The sequence below is a fragment of the Drosophila innubila genome (genome assembly GCF_004354385.1).
Source record: "Drosophila innubila isolate TH190305 chromosome 2L unlocalized genomic scaffold, UK_Dinn_1.0 4_B_2L, whole genome shotgun sequence".
Taxonomy (NCBI): domain Eukaryota; kingdom Metazoa; phylum Arthropoda; class Insecta; order Diptera; family Drosophilidae; genus Drosophila; species Drosophila innubila.
Window position 1 is genome coordinate 21,734,333 of NW_022995372.1, and position 20,411 is coordinate 21,754,743.

At 38.7% G+C, this 20,411-nt stretch overlaps 3 protein-coding genes across 4 annotated transcripts in view; 2 read left to right on the forward strand and 1 right to left on the reverse strand.

Annotated features, from left to right (window-relative positions):
- Nucleotides 1-20,411, reverse strand: part of LOC117782145 (protein outspread) — a 75,822-nt gene that overhangs the window by 3,018 nt on the left and 52,393 nt on the right. For both annotated transcript variants that reach the window (XM_034619120.1, XM_034619122.1), the window contains exons 3-5: nt 8,867-8,932; nt 8,224-8,788; nt 77-2,883 (exon numbers count right to left, since the gene is read on the reverse strand). In XM_034619120.1, coding sequence (XP_034475011.1) covers nt 77-2,883; nt 8,224-8,788; nt 8,867-8,932 — 3,438 coding nt within the window. The remainder of the gene's footprint in view (nt 1-76; nt 2,884-8,223; nt 8,789-8,866; nt 8,933-20,411) is intronic.
- On the forward strand, nt 11,730-12,868 carry LOC117782147 (alcohol dehydrogenase). Its single transcript, XM_034619124.1, has 3 exons — nt 11,730-11,895; nt 11,956-12,360; nt 12,431-12,868. The coding sequence occupies exons 1-3, from the start codon at nt 11,803-11,805 to the stop codon at nt 12,695-12,697; spliced, it is 765 nt and encodes a 254-aa protein (XP_034475015.1). The 5' UTR covers nt 11,730-11,802; the 3' UTR covers nt 12,698-12,868.
- On the forward strand, nt 12,958-14,061 carry LOC117782146 (alcohol dehydrogenase-related 31 kDa protein). Its single transcript, XM_034619123.1, has 3 exons — nt 12,958-13,091; nt 13,228-13,632; nt 13,691-14,061. The coding sequence occupies exons 1-3, from the start codon at nt 12,996-12,998 to the stop codon at nt 14,009-14,011; spliced, it is 822 nt and encodes a 273-aa protein (XP_034475014.1). The 5' UTR covers nt 12,958-12,995; the 3' UTR covers nt 14,012-14,061.

Genomic DNA, 20,411 nt, shown 5'->3' on the forward strand with positions numbered 1-20,411 from the left:
AAGAATGACAAATTCGGACTGACAGCGACTTGTGCCCCTAGGGACATGGCCTTCTCAACTCGGATCTAGTACATACCCTCAGCTGTTCGATCTCCGTTTGGTAACGCTTGCGGAAACTCTGCTCATCGGCGACATTGGCGTGCTCATGGCGATAGACCTCCCGGAGGCACTCGAGCTGCTTTCCATGTTCCCGCTCCAGGAGATCGAGACGCTTCTCCAGTCGCTTGCAACGCTCCTGTTGTCTGCCCAACTCGTCGCTAAGCTTGTTGCGCTGTTGCAACAACAGTTGCTGCTCCTGCTCCTGTGTGGCGCACTTCTCCAGGACGACTGCCAGTTCGCTCTCGCGCTGTTCCAGCAGCTGCTCACTTCGCTGCAGATCCGTCTCCGTCTGCTGTTGAAGTGCCGTTAGCTTCTCCACACGCTGACGCAGTTCGCAACACTTGTGACAGGCTTCCTGCAGGCAGGAGAGTTCCATCTGCTCGCTGACCAGGACACAGGTCTCGGCCAAAGCACGCTCCAGTTGCCGGAGGCCATCCTTGCGCTCATTGAGAGGGGATACAGAGCGACGACTACGTTGATTTGCCCGCAGCTGTTGCAGCTGATTGAGACTCTGCTCCAGACGCTCCTTGGTGCTGAGGAGCACATGCTCCAGGCTGTGCAGACGCTGCAAGAGATGAGCATTTAAAGGAGACGACTGACTGCTGGAATCACTGCTGGATTCCGTAGTGCTCGCCGTGCTGCAATCTCCGGCCTTTCGTTCCACTTTCGTTTCCCTTTGCAACTCGCTCAACTTGAGCTCCAGCTGCTCCTTGCCCTTCAGGGAGAGGGATCGCCTGCGTTCGGACTTGGCCAGTTTCTGTTTCAGCGCTCGCACCTGTCGCTCCGAGGTGCTGTACTTGATGGTCAGATCCTGAATTCGTGCTGCCATCAACTGCAGCTGGGCACCGTCCTCCATCTGGCAGCGTTCCAGCTTCTGCTGCAATGCTGTCTGAATGAGTTCGAGGGCATCATATTGATTCTGGGATTGCTTGAGTTCTCGCTTCATGGCTCGAATTTCATTAACCGCCTTCTCGAAGCGACTGCGCAGCTCGTTGTACTCCTCAGCCAGCGAATCCCGCTGCAGGCAGTAGGGATCAATGTCACTGATCGTGGTCAGATCACTCAGCGAGTCCATGCGCTTCATCTTGTGACGTTGCAGATTGCTCAAGCTGCTCACCACCTGACTATTATCCGCCTGAAAGTCACGCAATCTCTTGTACAAGCTCTCGTTCTCCTCAATGCCTTGCGCCAAGCGATCCTCCAGCTGCTTAATCTTGCACTGACTCTCCGTCAGTTGCAGACTCAAGCTGTGGACCAGTTCTGCGGCACTTTGCTTGGCACTCGTCAGTTCTCCATTCAGTTGTTGCTGTTGCTCCTGCAGTCGGGCCGTCAGTTCCTGCTCCGTCCGCTGGAGCGTGGTAAGAAGCTCGGACATGCGTGCCTCCCTTAGCTTGGCCTCGGTTCGCAGGGTTTCGCATTGTTGCTTCAGCTCACGATCTGGACGAGTCTCCTCCGGTACGGCCATTAGAGGCAGCTCATCGCTGGCCACACTATCGACTGTACTGCGTCGAGAGCTGGGCGGGGAGCTGCGACTGCGCTTATGGAGACTGGCCAGGCTCCTATTGCGCAGGCAACTCCGCAGAACAGGCGGAGAGGGAGACAACGGCGAACCCCAGTCGAGACTGTCCCTACGACCGCCCTCTGAGGCGGTGCGATACTCCTCGTCCGAGGAGAAGTGTGGACCATTCGCTGGAGTGCCAGGCGTGGCCGGACTTGAGCTAAGTGGATGTGACAATTGTGGTTGCAGTTGCGCCTTTATAAAGTCCTGCTCAATGTCGCTTGACTTAATCAGGGATGATGGCGTTCCTGTTGTCGTTGTCGCTATCGTTGCACTTATTGACGTCGTCGTTGTAGTTGCCTCCAGTTGTTGTGGCAACCCTGCCGCACTTCGCAGCACAGCCAACCAACTGTTCCTTGAGCTGGGCGAGAGACTGGCCAAAAAGAGACGTTGCTTGTCCCACGTGATGAGCTGGAAAGCATGCTGTTTAGTCGCACTCGGCTCCTCCACGACATTCGACAGACTGTTGACATCAAGGACACCGTCGAGTACGCCACGTTCCTCACACAATGGATCTCGATAGTAGAAAAGTGCCGCTCCACTCAAGGTGAACCAATGTTTGCTCCACTCGCCCGTCCGATTGTCCAGTTTCATTAACCAACCCTTTTTGGCATTTAGCGATTCCTCGATACTCTTGCTCGATGGTTTGCTGGACACGCTGTTCTTGCTCGACTTGCCGACCGATCTCAGCTCATCCGATTTGGACATGTAGTTGGCACACAGCTCATCCAGATTGCAGCCTCCATCGGGATCGCCACGTTCGTGTTGATAATGCTTCGCCGGCTTCAGTTGCAGTTGCAATTGCAATCGACCCGCAGATTTGTTACTCTTCACGTTGTCCCCCTGTTGCTTGGACTCTTGTTGCTGTTGCTGTTGCAGTTGTTGTTGTTGTTGGGAGACCAGCACCGTGGGTATTTTCTTGACTATTGCGGACACAATCGCCGGCGTCGAGTTGGCCGCCAGTGGTAATGACTTTGGTCTCAAATTGACAACCGTCTGTGGATCGCTGTGGGACTTGCCCGAGGACGTCACCTGGAAATCGGTCTCATCACGCGATGTCTGGTATTGATAATGATGCTGATTATTCAGCGCATTGTTGACAGCCATTGTGGACCAGCGTTTGCCCTGCTGTTGACTTAGGTTTGTTATCGTATTGGCAATATCCTTGATGGACTTCTCATCCCGCCGCATGTCCTCAATAAGCAGACAGCCCGTTGGTTGCGAAACTGCAATGACATGAAGATTGAAATTGTTTTGTTAAACGAATCTATTATAATAGAAAAGGATTTAAATGTGAAAGGGAGTCTTATAAAGACTTCCTTTTCTCCTATCTGTGCTATACTTATAAATTTCTCGTCTATCTTAAAGAACAAAGATGAAAGTTCTTCCTTACGTCGAGTCATTCTCCCCGCTGGGAGTATAAATAAAAGAGCTTTTCATTGTAATTTTTTAGCCCTGCTCTTTTCTTCACGAAACCCCAAAAGATTCCTCCAGCTTTAGAAGATAGGTCGAACTGCAGTGTGAATTTAATAGATGAATCTTAATACACTTAGTTATCATTCTCCGTCGACAGAACTCAGTCTCAAAGGAAAGAGCCACACTTAGCTTTGATAATTGGCAAAACATTTTCATTAAGTGCATGGAAACATGAGAATTGTTTATTTGCCATGGGCAAAACCATATCAATGCCATGAAATTGACTGAAATTGGCTTAGGAGTTGGTATGGTCCGTTGATTTTATATCCCTAACGATATTTATGCCAGCCATAAAGCCATAAAACGCAGTACGGTTAAGTTATTTGTGTGCAAATATAATAAAATTATCAAAACGGGTTGAATGGTAAGAGGATCCTCTTGAGTAGATGCGCGATAAGGCGAACAAGTTCTCTCGCCAAGATGCCAAGGAGCAAGAAGAGTGAGTAAGATGGGTAGAGTCATAATTTTATTAACACCCAAACAAGTTGAGTATCCATGGGAAGGAGTTGTCCCATAAATATATATGATTACAAAATATATATATAGACGTGGCTGCCCTTGTGCTCTCGTCGGGACCTGTTTAGGTTTATTATGATTATGATACGAATTTCCGACAGACCATTAAAAACTCCCAGACTCTCAGAGTCTGAGTTGAAGTTTGAGTGCGCTTCAATTCGGTCAGTCGAACAGGTTGAACTCTTGGCGAGCACAACACAACGCAACACAACACAACACAACTGGAAAGTGGACTTTTTGGCTTTTCGGCCAATCGAACACACTGCATTTATCTTGATTAGTTGGTAGAGTTCTTGGCTCGCCAAGCAAACCAGAAGAGGAAGCGTAACGAATGAAGCGAACTCCTTGGATCATGCTGCCTCTTGACAGAGTGACTGACTCACCTAGCAGGTTCAAGGTTACTGTGCTAAATGGTGGGCTCTATGCCTTTAATTGGCCGACTTGTCGGTCCCCAGTCGCTCGCTTAAGTAAGACGATGGCAACGATGGAAACGACGACGCAGACAGAGGGGAATGGGGGAATTACTACGTCGTCGTTGATTACACTCAGCCCGAAATGTCTGCAATGGAATTTATAATGCTTATGATATTATACATAGTGGCAGGCCAAGCATCTTGGACAGACGACAGACAACTTTAGCGATCTACTTTCCGGTCAAAGCCGAAGTAACTTTACTCTTAAGAGACTACCCCAAATATTAAAATGTTTTGCAAAATGTAATCTTATAACTAATATCATATGATAAGATATAAGATATTGGCTATATACAGTAATAATTATAATTTGTTTCATTTTACAAATTATTAAATAAAAATACTAATTTTTTAAGCTAGTACAATTGTTAAGTTCACAGATTTATGAATAAAATTCTTGCTTAAACTGCATTAATATCGTAAAACTAAACCTTATTTGCTTGCAGAAGAAGTTTGTTATCAGCGGTTGAATTTTGCAAATGAAAGCTTATTACTCTCTTTAATTTTTTAACGAGAATACATTGGTTTCGAAAGTATTCTTCATTAATTCCTGACTATGATAGTTTAATTAAGTTATTCCCCCCTTTATTTCTGATTTCTTTAATTAAGCACATTTGATTAATTATGTCGGCCATTAAGCCAGTCTGAACAATTCACTCAATCATGGACAAGAGCTTCCTGTAACTACGAGTTGTAAACCGGCTGCAACTCCGCCTTTTGCATAATAAATAATCAAATTGCAAGTTCATTTGCCAACAGCGCGTTGTTGCCAGCATCTTTTGGGGCAACGAAACGAAACGAAACGAAAGCGAAAATTGCCTTTGAAATGAATCTAACCCAAACCACATACGACTACTTCATATCCCATACCTTATATCCCGTTCCCTGTCCCCTGGTACCCCTTCTGAATGGGTTGACAGCCTTGGGCACCCCTCACACGATGACTTTGAATAATTTCTAACTGGCTGGCACATTGCATAAATTCAGTGCCGGGGCTTCTTGGCTAGTAAACGAGTCCTTACACTTATGAATATTGATTGGTTATTGCTATTCCAAGTCGGCAACACTTCTTGGTTTCCATGGTCTCTCGTAAATCGTACAGCTTCGCATCGTTAGCCGTATCCGCCCTCTTTGTACTCTCCGTCCTATTCCACAAATCGAACTGTTCTGTCAGTTTCCATTTGCACCAAAGTTATCTAACAGCTCAGACCTAGATGCTGTTTACTAAGACAGAAAGTACTGTGAACAGAACCTCATATGTGGGGATTGTATTAAATATTTAAAAGGAAATACTCTGAAATTTCCCTTAATTAAACTCTTGTTGGAATATTTTTATCTAGTTAGTTTCGGCTCAAAAATATATTATAATTTGCCTAAAATGTTGAAGAAAATATTTTGTCTTTCTTAAGATTTAAGATGTTGCACTTTGTCACCTCTGGTACTCATTCTGCCTGTTTCTTCCCTCCGTACTCTGCCTCATTTGTGGACTGTAGCAGACCAAGATATATTTGCACTGTAATTATTCACTTTGTGGCAACTGCCGTGAAACTCGCCCATTACAAGTTCCACCACGTACACCGCAGACCGATCGACCAACCGACCGACCACATGTGTCCGTGTGTTTCTCCAGGTCTATGTCCAGAGGGGACTATCATGTGTCGGACTTGCCCTAGCAAAAAAAAAAAATAAACATATATATCTATGTATATTTCAGTTTCAGTTTGTGCCGTCTAAGACAGTCGAAAGGCCCGGCGGCTATTAGGTGAAGACAGTTTACAATCTTTGTCGTTGTGCATTTTAAGAGCTTTCCCCGGGAATTGCCTCCCCATTCAGAAAGTTTCTGCCTGAGCCAATAAATTGCCTCATTTGCTGCACAATTTTGCCCTCTGATGGAATGTAATTAGTTTGTGTCAGTTGCCCTACTCGTTACTTTGCAAGTGTTTCTTAGTTGTAAAAGAGAGTTAAAGAGAAAGAGTAAAAGGGAGCTAGAGAAGTTAAGAACAAATTGAAATTGAGTTTGAAAACAGAAAAGAAAAAAAATTGCAGATAATAAAAAATTGTCATAGAAAGAGATACAAAATGCAAAATACATCTTAAGAGAACGGTTGATATAGGAAATATATTTTAAAGCTAAGTAAAGGGAAAGAATGAAATATTAGAAAAAGAATTTAAGAATATATATTAAATTGAAGTTGGAAACAGAACAGGTTAAACTTGCAGATTATAAATAAGCATTATAACAGAGATAGCTGAAAGATGCAATAGACAAAAAAAGTAAACAACGAAAAAAGGAGAAAGGGATGTCAAGAAGAATTTTAAATGGGAACTGGAAAAAGAATAGATTGAAATTGGAGTTAATTTTGTCATAAGACAAGATAGAGATTTTAAAAGCAAGAGTCAACAACAAGTTAAGATAAGTTCCAACAATAGTAATTTTAAATAACGTTGAAATGGAAAACATACTAAAAACATATTTTAGTTTGTTTTGTATCTATTTGGAAAACATCTTAAGTGATTTGTATGGTAAATTCTAAATTTGAAAAAACAACAGAAGATCATTAAGAATTTAATGATCCTCGAAGAGGATGTTGTGCAAGCATCTATGTGTCTTTTTGGGGCAACAACAAGCATGTTGCAGATACACTATAATTTCAGCGTGAATATCATTTTTCCATGAACAAGTATCCTGCAGCAGTGTATGTGAGAACATTCACAGTAACTGCAATTACCAGACTCAGTTCGGTCAGTCAGCGAGTCAGTTCTGATCTGAGCTTAGACCCCTCTGGAACCGAGACCAAAAGAACAGGAGGGCATTGGATGTATATACATATATCTTTGTGTGTGTGTGTGTGTGTGTGGCTGTTGGATCTAAAGAAAATTTATGAAGCCTACCATTAAGTAGGGAGCTGGCCCTGCACGTTTGTGCCTGTTGTTGTAGTTGTTGTTACTGTGTGAATTCAAGGTTAATTTTGTAGCTACGGCTTTAACTAGCTGCACGCACTACCCCCCGTGTATCCCTCTTCCTAGTCTCCAAGCACCTACCGTCCCGTATGCCACCCAGCTGAGAATCTGTCTGGGCTCTTCTGGTTGATAATTTTGATTGCTGCAAGCCATAAATGATCATAAAAATTATAGCAGCCGATACAAAGAGGGCAGCAAAATATGAAGAATACAAAGAAAAACAACAAATAAAAACAAAAACGGGCGGGGAGTGGGTAAGAGGAGAATAAAATCACAATCATAAAGCAGATTGTGCAAATAATTGCTTTAAGGCGAAAAGTAAAAGTCACTTTATCATCTTCATAATAAATAATAATATAATAAATGCTTATATGACCACGTAGGTTTCAGTAGGTCTCACTGTCAGAAGTAACGTAAAGAACTGATAATTTTATTTTTATAATCTCGGGTCATAAAATTTAATAGATGAATTATAAATAGAAATGGATCATAAACAATAATAATTAATTAGAACTTGCAGAGTTATCATGTACACAGTCAATAATCTTCTTAAGCTTATTACTTGTGTAACTTCATCAAAACCTAACGAAATATATTTTTAAGCATGATAAGAATACCTAACTTTGATTTGCCAGTTAAATTTAATGCTCAAATAAAAGTGTATTATCTCAAAAAATGTTGAAGTAAAACACTTTTTAAAAGGCAAAATTTCCCCATTACTTTATGTCAAACTTTTCAAAATTTTTAATTGGAGATTTTTTTTATTAATTGTTGTGAAAGGTTTGATAAAATATTTTGCAAAAATGAATAAATTTGCAGTCTCCAGATTCATATAAAATGTTCTTCTCAATTTTTATTTTCATAATAATTATAACATCATACGGACCCGTTCCGGTTTCCTAATTTCAATGTGGAAGTATTTTGCGTATTGAATTCAACTTTAGTTGGTTTATTTAAGTCTGATAATGTAAGATAATTTTTCAAATGCTACATCAGAAAATACATTTTATGAAATCCTTGAAAAGTGGTAGTGAAAACTGGAACAGACCTGATATATCATATTAGATGGATTAATCTTCAAGTAAGATAGTTAAGAGTCAATCTAAACTGATCACTGTCGATTTTGTTGACGTTTCTCACCTCGATTTGTAATTTCATTGCCGGCATTACGATTGTTCTCATCCTGTCCGCCTAGACTGCTGGATGAAGATGTAACTTTGGCCTTTCGTGACGTTGACACTTGTTGCTCCTCATCCTCATCCTCATCATCTTCCTCATCCTCGCCAGTTTCAACGCCATCGTCCTCGTCATCATTCGCTGGTGCGGTGACAGTGTTCGTTGAGCTGGGACTATCAAGATTACCAATCAAATTGGTCGCTGAGTGCGAGGACGTTAGCGTATCCTTGTGATAGGAGCTATGGCGATTTCCCAACTTGACGGCCAATTCCACATTCGAGGATTGACGTAGACAGCTGATTTGCCCACCTGACAGCGTGGTACTGCGCTTGTGACGACCCTTCGACTTCGGGAAGGCTGTCAATATATTGAGCCACCATTGCGACTCCTCTGAGCTGATACCCTTCACAAAAGTGACGCGCTCTGGCGCAGTTATGGCAATGGAGTTTGTATGACCGGTCACCTCCTCGGCGCTGCTCACATCGAGCACTTTGGTCATATCAATGCTGGCCTGTGGCACAGTCTCGGGCTACAAAGAGAAAGCGTTTGTTTTAGTACGATTTTAGTTGTATTGGAAAGATTATATATATAAATATGTATTACTAACATAATCATCCACAGAGTAAGTAAACTCTCCATCGTCATAGAGCACAAACCATCGTCTTTGCCAACGCTAAAAATAGAAAATAAAATAAAATGAATTAGTTTGGAATGTATTAAATATAAACAAAGGATCCTTTTGTCATATCTGTTACTTTAATAAGAACTTATAATAAATAGATTGAAACAGAAAATATTCTTTCATCAATATATTAATTTCACTTTAAGTAAGGATTAAGTTTTGACATAATGTGATTTCTTAAATCTCTTTAATCTCGAAAGATCTGAATTAGTATGCCATATAGGATATCACAACTGTCAAGTGCATTGTTTGTTTCAAATTACATTTTGCATATCAGACATTTGCAATGTCTCGTCTTTTGTCAGATCATTACCATTTTCCATACTTGTATACCCACGAACGTTGCAATGGTAACTTATTTCCATTGGCCTAAGCAATAAACTTGGCCATGGCCGTGACGCCTCCATAGAAGAAATCAGAAATCATATTTCTTTCATATGCCGTCGTATTTTGGCCTTTTCTGCTGCTGTCATTCCCCCTGAAAATTAACAGGCAATGTCTGGGCCTTTACTTTTACATGGGTTCTGATTGTTATTGTTGTCGAGAATGAATGCAAAAAATCATAACAAATGCAAGACAACAACAACAACAGCAACAACAACAACAATGATGCCGTATAGTCTACACCTATGCATAGAGTTGACTCTGACTCTGATTCTCTGGCTGTCTGACCGTCTGATATTTATGGTGCTGGTGATATTTATGCAAATTGCTAAAAGTCAAAGCAAATTAAGCCAAAGATTCAAGAAGATGACGTTGAAATGTTGCATCGTCGTTCGAGTTCCTAAACTTTATTCCATTTAGATTGCAATACTCGTTTCTGCCCCCTCCCACACACACACACATTAACAGCAAAAATAACTATTGTACTTCTTATATACATTGATGAGTTTACACGTACTGTGAGTGAGTGTGTATGTGTAAGGTGTGTCAAGTGATTTATTTACAAGCACGTACTCACATTTAAATTCTCAATATACACATTTTAGGGTAAATATGTAAAAGAATATAATATTAATAATAAAATTTGCATTATTAATTAATTTTACTCAAAGTCTAAGACACTTTCATGCCAAATCTGTAAAAGTATAAATATCTATAGCTAATCCCAAAGTTAACAGAAAGGTTTATATTTATATTTAATACATTTTATATTTACATTTAATTTAATCGCACTAGTTACAGTTTCGAATTCAAGTTTTAAAATAATATACTTCCCCTAGATTTATTTTAATTAACATTAACATTATGCTTTTTTTATTTACTTTATTTAGCGCATATACATCAATTTAAACTCATATGATTACAATATTGATAATTGCAGTAGCAGTTGACTGATAACCAGAAATGACCCTGTCTTTCAATACATTTATTTAAAACAACATGTTTTCACGGCTAGAGTGATTAATAATATAAATATATTTGAATAACGTTTTTGTTTTTTAATTAAGTATTACATAATAACAAAATTTAAATTAAATTATTTTTATCTGCATTCCAAAAGTAGAAAGATTCTTTACTTTAAGATGACCAAAAATAATCTAAAATAGTGGAGAGTTTTCGTCTATCGCTGCCAGAGTTTTAAGTACTTTTCGGTACTGGATCCGCTGATGTAAATTCATTATAATAAGTTTTCAAGCTGCAATCGCAGTCCTTCAGAAAAAAAATTGTATTTTATTTCTCGATAATATCCAAAGATATTACTTATTCATATAAAACGTTATTAATTTGATAGAGCTGTATAATCAGGTATAGTACTAAATATTTCAAGTCTATCTACAAACTGTAACATCTATTAAAACCAACATTCAAGTTACAAAATGTAATCAATTTGTAATAAACAACACTTGTAGAGAGTAATGACTACTTTTGAATCAAATGTAATTATCTGCAATCTGAAAGATCTAATAGGCATTAAAATACTGTTCTGTATATACATAGTTGCAAGCTGTGTTTAGATTAGAATATATATTGTTTGTTTATAATATATATTCTAAAAAAAGGCTTACCCTAGTCTAATTTTTTGATTATTAAAGCTCAACAAATTTATTTCAAATTATAAATGGTAATTAAATATGTAAAGAGGTATAAAGTAAAATGTTAGAGAATTAACCTTAAAATATACAACATTTAAGTAATAATATATTATCGTTTTGTATCATATTGCTCATGCTACCAATATATTTTCATTGATACTTTAACTGAGATAATTCTGTAATTAACCTCCAATCAGCGACTTAAATTTTTGGCAGAACAATAATAATGATTTATCAGCATATAAATATTTTTAAGCCTGGTGTCAGTATAGGTTAGGCTTGGCTCTCTATGCACATAGCTAAGATCTCAATTTCCCGCCACTTAAGTCAGCATGGGATGCGAATCGGTGAGGAGGAGGGCTCTTGTCCACTCACTTTCCCATCACACTCTCTGTCGGTATGTGATAAGCTTCTGATAGCCGATGCCTCTAATCGGTGTTCGCTGTTCAACGAAGGCAAAAAAATGTTGTCTATGTCTATTGCTTTGACTTTCAGCGAAGGTTAGATCTTTAAATGTGCTGCTCATCAGGTTATAAGTTAAGAAAAACAAGCAAATTGCGGCAAAATTTTGACTGAAAAAAACCAAAACAAACAAATCAAAACACAGAGACGTCGCTGTCGCCAACGACATTGCACTCGACGTCAGCGTCGTCGTCTCAGTCGTCGCTATTGATAAGTTCCTTGGACGGGAACATTCGAAAATCTACAGACAGCTATTTCAGCTATAAATACAAGACTACGACTGGAAAATCTAACATTCAGTGGTTCATTCTCAGCCCAATCAGGTCAGAGACGATCAGACAATCTGAAGCTGACACTATCAATATGGTAATCGCCAACACGAACATAATCTTTGTCGCCGGTTTGGGTGGCATTGGTCTGGACACATGTCGGGAGATTGTCAAACGTGGTCCCAAGGTTGGTAATAATAATTTTAGGGCTTTAACATATGTTTCAATTGTATACAATTTAATTTAGAACCTGGTGATCCTTGACCGAATTGAGAATCCCACAGCAATTGCCGAACTGAAAGCAATCAATGCCAAGGTGACCGTTACTTTTTATCCCTATGACGTCACTGTTCCAGTAACGGAGACCGCCAAGCTGCTGAAGACAATTTTCGCCAAGCTAAAGACTGTTGATCTATTGATCAATGGAGCTGGCATTCTCGATGATCATCAGATTGAACGCACCATTGCGATCAACTTCACGGGCCTGGTCAACACCACCACTGCCATTATGGAGTTCTGGGATAAGCGCAAGGGTGGACCAGGTGGTGTCATATGCAACATTTGCTCTGTGACTGGCTTCAATTCGATCCACCAGGTGCCAGTTTACTCCGCATCAAAGGCAGCGGTTGTCAGCTTCACCAGCTCCCTGGCGGTAAGTAAAGAAACTGGGATTCCCTTCTACTAACATCACTCCAATCGCTTTTTCTATGAAATTCAAATAGAAACTTGCACCCATTACTGGCGTCACTGCGTACTCCATTAACCCGGGCATTACAGTAACTCCGCTGACCCACAAGTTCAACTCCTGGCTGGATGTGGAACCACGTGTGGCTGAGTTGCTCAATGAGCATCCTACTCAGACAACCATTCAATGTGCCCAGAACTTTGTCAAGGCTATTGAGTCGAATCAGAATGGTGCCATCTGGAAGCTGGATTTGGGACGATTGGACTCCGTCACCTGGACCAAGCACTGGGACTCTCATATCTAAACTGTTTCCAAATTTGCCAAGTCATCTAACATCGCTTTTGGTATAAAGCAAATACTGCGTAGTAGTAGGTTAAGGCTCTACATATCTCTCATTTCACTCATTTTATATTCGTTCAATTTTGAGTTCGATGATAAATAAACCAAAAAGAAACCATGAAATTGACACACAGTATATGTGAGATAAGCTTGTTCATTTAATTAAATAGATAAACGATGGACTCGACGGTTCGGTTGTGCCACTTAAAGGCTTAGTGTTAAAAGAGAACTCGAATCGTCTAGTGTACTTTTGTACAAAAAGAATGTTTGATCTTACTGGCAAGAACGTCTGCTATGTGGCCGACTGTGGAGGCATTGCATTGGAGACCTGTAAGGTGCTGATGACCAAGAACATTGCCGTGAGTACACAAGGAAAGCCTTAAAAGGAACTTTATAAAAATTGCACAATAATATTGGTATTGTTGTTCGTCAGAATAATATCACTCAAATATATATTATAAATAAACGGCTCTATAAGCTTTGAATTATTTTTAGAAACTAGCTATTCTGCATAGCGTGGAGAATCCCCAGGCAATTGCCCAACTACAATCGATAAAGCCCAGCACGCAGATATTTTTCTGGACCTATGATGTGACTATGGCAAGGGAGGACATGAAGCAATACTTTGACGAGGTCATGGTTCAAATGGATTACATCGATGTGCTGATCAATGGAGCAACCCTATGCGATGAGCGAAATATTAACGATACAATCAATACAAATTTGACTGGAATGATGAACACTTGTGCCACAGTGTTACCCTATATGGATAAAGCGCAGCTTGGCAAGGGAGGACTGATTGTGAATGTGACCTCTGTGGTCGGATTGGATCCTTCGCCAGTTTTCTGCGCCTACAGTGCCTCAAAATTTGGTGTCATTGGCTTTACACGCAGTCTGGCGGTGAGTTAGAGTACATTTTACTTAACTTGATATCATAATTGAAGAATTTTCCTTTTAGGATCCCCTGTACTATACCCAAAATGGAGTTGCTGTGATGGCAGTTTGTTGTGGACCCACCAAAATGTTTGTCGATCGGGAACTGACCGCCTTCCTTAGCTACGGGCAACCCTTTGTTGATCGTCTGCGAACGGCACCTTGTCAATCGGCAACCATATGTGCCAAGAACATTGTCAAGGCCATCGAGTGTGCTGAGAATGGGCGAATCTGGATAGCGGACAAGGGTGGACTTGAGCTGGTCAAGTTGCATTGGTATTGGCACATGGCCGATCAGCTTCTCAACTATATGCACAGTCCGGAGGAGGAAAAGGAGGATGATTAAATAAAACAGCCAACTTGTATTTGATAAATAAACATAAATAATTAAAATTCGTAAGACGTTTCTTAGTCTTGTATGTACTATAGGGCTGCTAGAAATGTGTCTAAACTATACCAATTATTTCTATTCAATAACCAATATGCTGGACTATAAACTGAATATAATTTCTTACGCATGAGAGTATGCAATAGTTTTTAACATAGATATGAAATTTATATTTATTTTCAGGCAGTCGTTTGGGTATAAAAAGTATGAATATTCAACTCAAAACCGCGTTGCTTAACAATCCAAAATAAGTTAAGTTTGACCGATCATAATAAAAGTGAATCAAGAATCAAGTTGTTTTTTCAACAATATTCTCCCAGTTACGAATACTTATGTAATTATACCACCCAAAATAACAAATACTATCCTCAATTGTTGATAAGCACTGTAATTTCTTAAACCTTGAAACTCAGCAGCTTGGAGGTTTTTATACCGTGTACAAAATTATGAGAGTCTGAGTTGCACTTTACGAATTTCTACTTCCTTTTTTACTCCTGATCAATCAGTAATTAGTATCAAAATTTTGAATTTTTTGTTGAAAATTTTCTACTATTTTGTGATAAACTACTATAAATATTGAAATTAACATTTAGTTTTGCCTTAGAATTCAGATTTGAATAATGCTTTCAAAATAAAGCAGTGGGATGCGATGTACTACTTAGTTGATCGTATTTATTACAAAATAAGATTGTAATTTTAGTTAACTTTCAGATCATCACACTACATATGAATATTTTATGATTATTTTAATCTATAGTTTTAGGAAAGTGCCTGAAAGTATGCCAAAAAAATTACATGTGGTAATACAGATCTATCTATAGATTTCATTTAATTTCATTCTTATCTAATCGAAGCATAAAAATAACTTTCTGTCTTTAGATTTAAGAAAAAAACCCCTTGCTAAATATGTTATTGTTTGTGCCTTTTAAATACTTTTTACATCATGACTTTCTTCCCATTCATGCTACTAGAAGTTTATGTTAGTTTTTCACATTCTTGGAAAGTTTTTTTTAAGTCAGTTTAAAAAATTTTATTTATCGATTGGGAAAATATTTGTGTGTGCTCGAAGCCTATTGGCAACGCGGCGAATGAAGTACAACGAACTTTGGCACATTTCCAATTTGCCAGTCGCCCATCGCTACGTCACCAAGGGGCATGCCAACAGACGAAAAGCAAAGCAAATAAAATCTACATAGGCTGGAAGCCCAGTAAGAGACCGTAGGATGGGGGAGGGACAAACAAGAGCTTTACCAGCTGCCCAGAAATTCTTACAATTCCAGCCCAACTCATGCTTTATAGCTGTTAAATAACCAATAGCCAATGGCCAAAAGAACAAGACCAACAAATAAAAAACCTGTGGCTATGGGTAATGGCAAAGTACGAGTGGCCTAGATGGCTTTTCCTTGATTTTCTTTTGCTGGCAGCTAATTCCTAAAATCGATTAGTCACTGTAAATGAACCGAGCAACTGTACAACAGTTTTTCCTCGGTAAAACACTTTGCTGCACTTTTTCCGCATATGCCTGATTAATTTGTCAGATTAGACCGAAAATAGAAGGTAGGCCCTAGTCAGATGCTACTTAGCACGAAAATAATTTAGATGCTTTTGTGCAATAATTTAGTTATAAGAAAAAGAGTACAGACTGTTAATAAACGCTTAAAAATATATTTTAATATAATTTCCATTTTTCTTTTTTTGATCAATAAAATAAAATAAAAAACTCAAAATACCGAAGGTAAGCGCAAAATAAGTTTACATATAAAATCATAATTGGGTATAAATTTCTTAAATATTAATATCCTGCAAATAAATAAAAGAATTTTGTTGTTAAATCTACAAAAATAATTGTCATAGTAATAATATTACATTTAAGAACGTAGATCAATATACTATCTGAATTTTTGAAAATATATAATTTAATTTATCGAAGGGCATCCAGTGTTCGTTATTCATATGCAGCGTGTTTTAATTTTAAATAATATATTGCAACGGCATCTGCGGCACATCACTTACATGAGGATTATACATGCTCATAAACATGCAACCGGTTGAACAGCAGCCGCGAATAGTTTTATGTAATAATAATAAAGAATACAAAAAAAAAAGACAGGAAAAATATGTATGCTGTTGCAGTAGGTGGAGATTAATCAAAATGCTGTTTAAATTGCAATACGTGCTTGGTCACCAGCTATTTTACTAATTAACCTGACGGATGCACGCCAGAAAAGCAAAAGATTATAACTATTACCAGTAGGGGAAGCCGGGGTTGAGATGGGTTATGCATTGAATAGGCTGATGTTATGCATTATCAAGAAAATCATGCATATGCACCTCTATAGCACTTGATAATGTACATCATGAGTTGCAATGGCTATTAATATTTTTTTGCTTGAATATTTATTTAGATTTAAAATTACAATTGAATAACAAATTATTATACAGAAAATTACGTTACAAATCCAAGTTCGTATTTCAATGTTTATATATTCATGTTATTAGTTATTCTCTCAGTTTTACTTTGTAAATTCACTTTAGCCCTAGGTTTTCATTTTTCCACTTCTTAAACTTTTATTCAGTTTATTTGCTGCTAACTCGACCAGTCATCCAAATAACTTGAAAGCCTGATAACTTATTCAGCACAAGTCTTTATGTATAATAAACCCAATTCGTAAGCCCAACCTGTTGTCGCATAATGAATGTCAAAGAGAAAAATTTGTAGATAATCTGCGTCTCAAGGCGTATATGATAAGTGGTCAGTAACGATTACAATGCTGCAATAGCAAAGTGTTACACAAGGTAGGAAGTCGATAGATAACATTAAAAAAATGTCATACCAAACTTTATAAAGTTTTAAGAAATTTAATTTTGAGTTAATAACATTGGAAGTTGCAACAATTCAATGATATTTTGGTCAGAATTTTAGATGTTAATAAAAATGTTAATATAAAAAAGTGCATATATTTAAATACAAGTAGCTTGAGTCATTAATATAATTGGGATCGAGTTCTCGATTAACTGTAGTCGGTCATGAGAAGCCCTCTTATTTCTCTGAGTGCTGTATCAAACTAATCAGAACAAGTGTTGGAAATTTGTAAAGAAACAGAAATCGAATAAATGCGACAACCCACACTTAAATAGTTTGCATGGTAAATCTCACGTTATTGCACATTTCTCAAAAGGTCCGATTACCTTCAAGATGGTCACGTGCACAGAAGATTTGGATATTGTTGAATTGCGTACATAGAAGATGCGTTGGTATCAACGCTACAACATTACATGGTCGACAGTGCAGACTAAGCCCAAAGCTGTGTTGGCCACCTAGCAAGAGTTGCAGTGTTTTTTTTTTTGTATGAGCAAGACGATCTTTAACCGGTCTGCAGAATCAGGAAGTAAGTTGTGTTTCTATGTATCCGTAGCATGTGTCGTCCCCAAGTTCATTGTCAGAGTTGGGCAATTGATCTGGCCAGTAAGGAGAGATCGTCGTTCCAGACTTGATGATATCGATGATGCTGAACTTGTGGGGCGTGTCTGTAAAGCAGTTTGCCGGTCTCTTTTCTGTATTTTATTCGGTATGCGTGCCTGCTGAGGGAATTGCCTTACTGCAGTTATCTTCTCTCTACCTTTACTCCTCATCTCTTATGCGCCATCTTGCAACAGGCAGCTGCATTGTCTATTGTGTGAGGAAACTACCATTCTCGCAGATTGTTGATGATGTAAGACGCAATCGTTGCATCAATCTTGGCCAGTAGTTCAACATTTACTGTTATTGGTTGCACTTTTATGCAATTCTTTTTGGGTGTGGAAGAAGCCATGAAAGGCAAACTGGCAAATATTTGTCTACACACTCGCGTGCTCAGAACAAATTTAAGCTCCTTTTGAGCTCAAACAAAAAATCAGGGAACGAAAAAGGGGAAACAAAAATCAGTTTCGGTTCCGGTACGTTCCGCAACAACTTTTATGGTAAAAGGTTCTATTTCGACACCAAAAATCAATCTTCAAAAGTTTTTATTTAAGTTTTGATTTACACATAAGAGCTTCATTAGAAGTTGAAGCTTGAGATTTAAAATTTTCGAAATACACAATTGGAGACCCTTTGCATAGTTTTGAATGAAGCATGATCAAAATGAGTTTTTACAAAGTTATAAGTGTTTGAAGTTGATCGAACCTTTGACCCAGCAAATTTACTATTCAAAAGTTTTGTACAATTTGACAAATTTTTTTACAAAGACATGGAACGTTTCAAATCAAATTTAATATGAAAAACTCCTATGGAGGACCCTTAGCAAATATGTAGAAATTGTGAAATTCTTTTGATTTCTGGGTACTAAGGCTATTTCAATAGTATTTCGATAGTTAAAATTAGGTCAATAAAGCAATATTCTTATACAATTAAGATAATTAAGATTAGGTTCTCTATCCTTTGATATCTTTTGAGTATCTAGTTTAATTTTAATTGAATGCCAGCTAAAATGTTGTTGCTTAAAGTTATTTTTATTGCCTGAATTGTAAAGTTAGTGCTACAGCTGTCAGTTGGTAAGGAAACTGCAGTGAAAAACCACTGAGGCAGAACGCCAATCAAATGTTGCGTGTGCTGCACATTATCTGGTATTTATCGATAGTATTTACTCAAATTCAGAGTTGAAAAATGTATTGCGAAATGTTCGTTGCTACTCTCCCTCCAAACAGAAGGAAGGAGGCAGCGTTTTACTATTATACTTACTACACATAGATAAACAGACAGACACAAACACACACCCATAAATGGATACCACAGAATGTGGCCCCAAAAATAAAGTTATCGATGTGTTGCATACACATGTACGTGCAACGCCTCGTGTGGAATGCTGCAACTGCAACTGCAACCACCTGGGAAATGGCATGGCAATAGTACGAGTATATAGTACGAAGTGAAGTACGGAGTATACCGCAAAATGCATCTACCGTTTGGTTAGTTTCGTTGTCCGCTTTTCGCTTCTCGCTGGAAAACTCATTCAGTCATTAAATGCCGTTATCTGCTGATTACACAATAAAAGCAACCATAGCAACAACAACAAAGCTACTGAGCGCCCAAAGCAAAGAGACCCAATTGAAGCGCATCTGTAGAAGAATTACGACAGCAGCAACAACAGACAACAACAACAAAAGCAACAACAATACCATAACGTAACATTTAGAACATCTTTGTTGTAGGCAACTCACACACACACACACAGAGGCAGCGGCAGCAACAACTATTTTCTTGCTGGCGTCATTTGAGTTAAGTTAGCTTTGAGGTTGAGTTTGAGGTGGAGCTTTGTGGCAGGGGGCATGGGGCATGAGGCATGCGGTTTGCTGCCTGCCAGATTTGTTACGTTTGCTGTCTGTTTTCGTCTGTCTTCCTGTGCTGTCGCTGTCGCTGTCGCCTAGCCAAGGATATGTCAGAACAGCTTCCCCAAACTGCCACACAACTTGAGTTGGAGCCTTTCACCACGCATTTGTTGCTGCTGCTCTCTCAGCTGGCTATCAAATGTACGCAATATTAAGCATACACACACACACACGCGCACACGCAAGTCAAACATTTTTGTGCTCATCTAGCTAAGTACAGTGGCTTCAAAAAGCTAGTCTTAGCGCTATTTAATTGCGGTTAAAAAAGTCAAAAATAAAAATAATAGCATAGACTCGTAGAGTGAATTTTAAAATATTGATATTGTTTAATTATGCACCTATATGAAATATTTACTGCTTTTAAATTATAATGGATTAAATAATTGAAAATAAAATAAGTCTTTATGATTATTACATTATTATGAATTTTGTACTAACATCCACTGCACAACTGTATTATGTGTCAATACGATATAGACTAAAAAATAATAAATCATAATTTAATCATGGTCTTAAAAATTCGAAATTTTTTCGAGCAATTTAGCTGCTTTAAAAAGTAACAAAAAAAAAAAAGATACGTTTGGAAAATAAATACTTTTTAGACCCCGTACTTAAAAAAAGTACAGGGGTCTATTGGGTTTGTTTTATATTATTTTGTACATTTTACATTGTAAAACATAGAATATTCTCCAAAATCCTGTTGTTTTGCAGTCTTAACAATAAGAGATCACTGAGAGCTACATAGACTGAGTATTCACATCATTCCATAGTCCATGGGACTGAAAACTAGCGGATGTTTAGCATGTGGTATTTTGGCATGGGCCAACGCGTTGCTCGGCCAGCGGAGCCGATGATGATGATGATAATGATGATGAGCGAGTCATTGAGAGAGTGAGAGCCAGAATGAAGTTGGCTAAACAAAAGGCTTTAAGGTCGTTCGGTTGGCTTTGTGGGCTGACATGAAAATGCTGTTCGGCTATTTGCCGACTTG

Bases quoted from the DNA above. Each gene is read 5' to 3' on its own strand.
- LOC117782147 (XM_034619124.1), top strand. From the start codon at position 11,803: ATGGTAATCGCCAACACGAACATAATCTTTGTCGCCGGTTTGGGTGGC. The intron at 11,896-11,955 runs GTTGGTAATAAT...AATTTAATTTAG, and splicing joins TTGTCAAACGTGGTCCCAAG to AACCTGGTGATCCTTGACCG. The intron at 12,361-12,430 runs GTAAGTAAAGAA...AAATTCAAATAG, and splicing joins GCTTCACCAGCTCCCTGGCG to AAACTTGCACCCATTACTGG.
- LOC117782146 (XM_034619123.1), top strand. From the start codon at position 12,996: ATGTTTGATCTTACTGGCAAGAACGTCTGCTATGTGGCCGACTGTGGA. The intron at 13,092-13,227 runs GTGAGTACACAA...AATTATTTTTAG, and splicing joins TGATGACCAAGAACATTGCC to AAACTAGCTATTCTGCATAG. The intron at 13,633-13,690 runs GTGAGTTAGAGT...TTTTCCTTTTAG, and splicing joins GCTTTACACGCAGTCTGGCG to GATCCCCTGTACTATACCCA.